This window comes from Bactrocera neohumeralis, unplaced genomic scaffold, assembly GCF_024586455.1.
Source record: "Bactrocera neohumeralis isolate Rockhampton unplaced genomic scaffold, APGP_CSIRO_Bneo_wtdbg2-racon-allhic-juicebox.fasta_v2 cluster10, whole genome shotgun sequence".
Taxonomy (NCBI): Eukaryota; Metazoa; Arthropoda; class Insecta; order Diptera; family Tephritidae; genus Bactrocera; species Bactrocera neohumeralis.
Genome location: NW_026089623.1, coordinates 7784428 through 7786353, shown reverse-complemented (window position 1 = coordinate 7786353; position 1926 = coordinate 7784428). Strand labels below are relative to the sequence as shown.

At 29.8% G+C, this 1926-nt stretch overlaps 1 protein-coding gene across 1 annotated transcript; it reads right to left on the bottom strand.

Annotated features, from left to right (window-relative positions):
* Positions 1 to 449: 449 nt before the first annotated feature.
* Positions 450 to 1609, bottom strand: LOC126765097 (uncharacterized). Its single transcript, XM_050482712.1, has 4 exons — positions 1191 to 1609; positions 888 to 1100; positions 669 to 825; positions 450 to 593 (listed from the first exon to the last, which is right to left on the bottom strand). The coding sequence occupies exons 1-4, from the start codon at positions 1200 to 1202 to the stop codon at positions 481 to 483; spliced, it is 495 nt and encodes a 164-aa protein (XP_050338669.1). The 5' UTR covers positions 1203 to 1609; the 3' UTR covers positions 450 to 480.
* Positions 1610 to 1926: the final 317 nt, after the last annotated feature.

Genomic DNA, 1926 nt, shown 5'->3' with positions numbered 1-1926 from the left:
TGTATACATGTGATATTGCATTTCTTTCTTACTTACTGAGTTTAACAACCCGAACAACATATAGCTACACTGCTCACTCCAACGGTGTTTAGAATAAAAATTTGTGTCATTAATGATATAAATCTCTGTCATGAATGCCTGTTATGCTTGATGTCAACATCATGCATGTGTGTCTATCACATATGATGTAAAAATCATGCAGTTGCGACAATCATATGTGATGTAAAACTCAGGCATGTGTGACTATCACATATGATGTAAATATCATGCAGTTGCGACAATCATATGTGATGTAAGCACATGTAAAAATTATGTATTTATTAATTTATTGTAATTTATTTTATTTAGAAAAAATTCATTTTAATTCATATAATATTCATTAATTCATGTAATAAAAAAATTCTACAAAAAGTAAAAACAAATTAATATAAAATTAAAGCTTCATTTTTTGGTTTTAATTTGTTTAGTTTTTAAATGTAATTATTGTTTCCTTTTTTTTAAATAACTACGCTGCTTTAACCTGTGATGGCTGAGCAGTATTGACCGCTTTATATTTTGCTCAAAACTCCTACATCCTTGTTGTTGAAACACATCTAAATTAAAAGAAAAATATATATTAGTAAACATTTTAAGTAAACATTAAGTTGCAATTATGTATATGTGTATACTTCTTAAAATGGTATCAACCAGCGCCAACTTGCATAGGGATTTCTTGCTCCATCTGCCATCCCAATTATAACCTTCCATGAGCTCATCTGAGAAAACCTTAGGTATTACGTCAGCCACATTATCACTGGCGCCTTTAAGTTTGTGGAGGAATGTAGTCTTAAAAGAAGTAAAAGTATTGTAACTAGTAGTAAACTTATTATATTTTATTTTTAGGTTACCATTGCTTGGGCATAGTTTTGGCTTTGCAGTCTATCTTCCACTTCCGCAACTGTTGCTTGCGACTGCATCGGAAAAGTGCTAGCGACGTCGTCCAGCTCTTTATCAGTCACTTCGCCGGTCATGCGGCACACTGACTGCTCAACTCGTTTTAAGAGAACTTTGCATTCTCTGATTGACTTATTTTGCGCCAAAACCTCAGCCTTTTCGACAATCTAAGAAATAAATTTAGACGAAAAGATATAAATAAAGTCTTAGATTTACTTTTATTACCGAGTGTACATACAATATTGTAAAACACTTACTTTCGACTCCATCTCATTCAGTTTTTCAAATATTGCAGTTTGGTTGTGAACCAGTGACGATTGGCCTTCACTAAGCGTTTTTTGGTTCTGCAAAGTTATACATATATTTTCCTCCAATTTTTCCAGCCTTTCCTGAATATTTTTTTGGCCCGCAATGATCGTTTTTAACGCTTCAAGTATATCTTAAATTTAAAAAGTTAATATATAGTATATTTTTTTAGAAGCTTTATGTTAAAAATGACCTGAGTTTTGTTGCGTTCTTGATGTTCCCACTGAATATTGGCGCCGCTCAATCCTCTCAACGATTGGAATCTCTACTAAAAAATTAATAATTTTTAATATATTTATACTTATTTCGATGAGTATTTTCCTTTTAACTTACCACCTTCATCTTGCGTCTCGAATATGTTACTCATTTGTATATATAATAATTATATTATTATTATATTATATTTTATTAATTATATTAGTTAACATCATAAAATGTACAGTATTGTTAATATGTCGTTCAACATATTGCATTTGTAGTTTGATGCTTAACATATGAACAATACTGTATATTTTTTATGATGTTTTATATTTTTTATTTGTTATTATGTTTTTTATTATATTGTATTTATATACAGTTTTGGTTATATTAGTAAAACCAAAATTGTATATTAAATTTGAAAGTTGTGGAATTGAAAGTGGAATGTGCAAATCAGTGGTTAATGGGAAAATGTGTTAAAAAGATGGT

Bases quoted from the DNA above. Each gene is read 5' to 3' on its own strand.
- LOC126765097 (XM_050482712.1), bottom strand. The intron at 826-887 runs GTAACCTAAAAA...ACTTCTTTTAAG, and splicing joins AAAACTATGCCCAAGCAATG to ACTACATTCCTCCACAAACT. The intron at 594-668 runs GTATACACATAT...CTTTTAATTTAG, and splicing joins GGTTGATACCATTTTAAGAA to ATGTGTTTCAACAACAAGGA.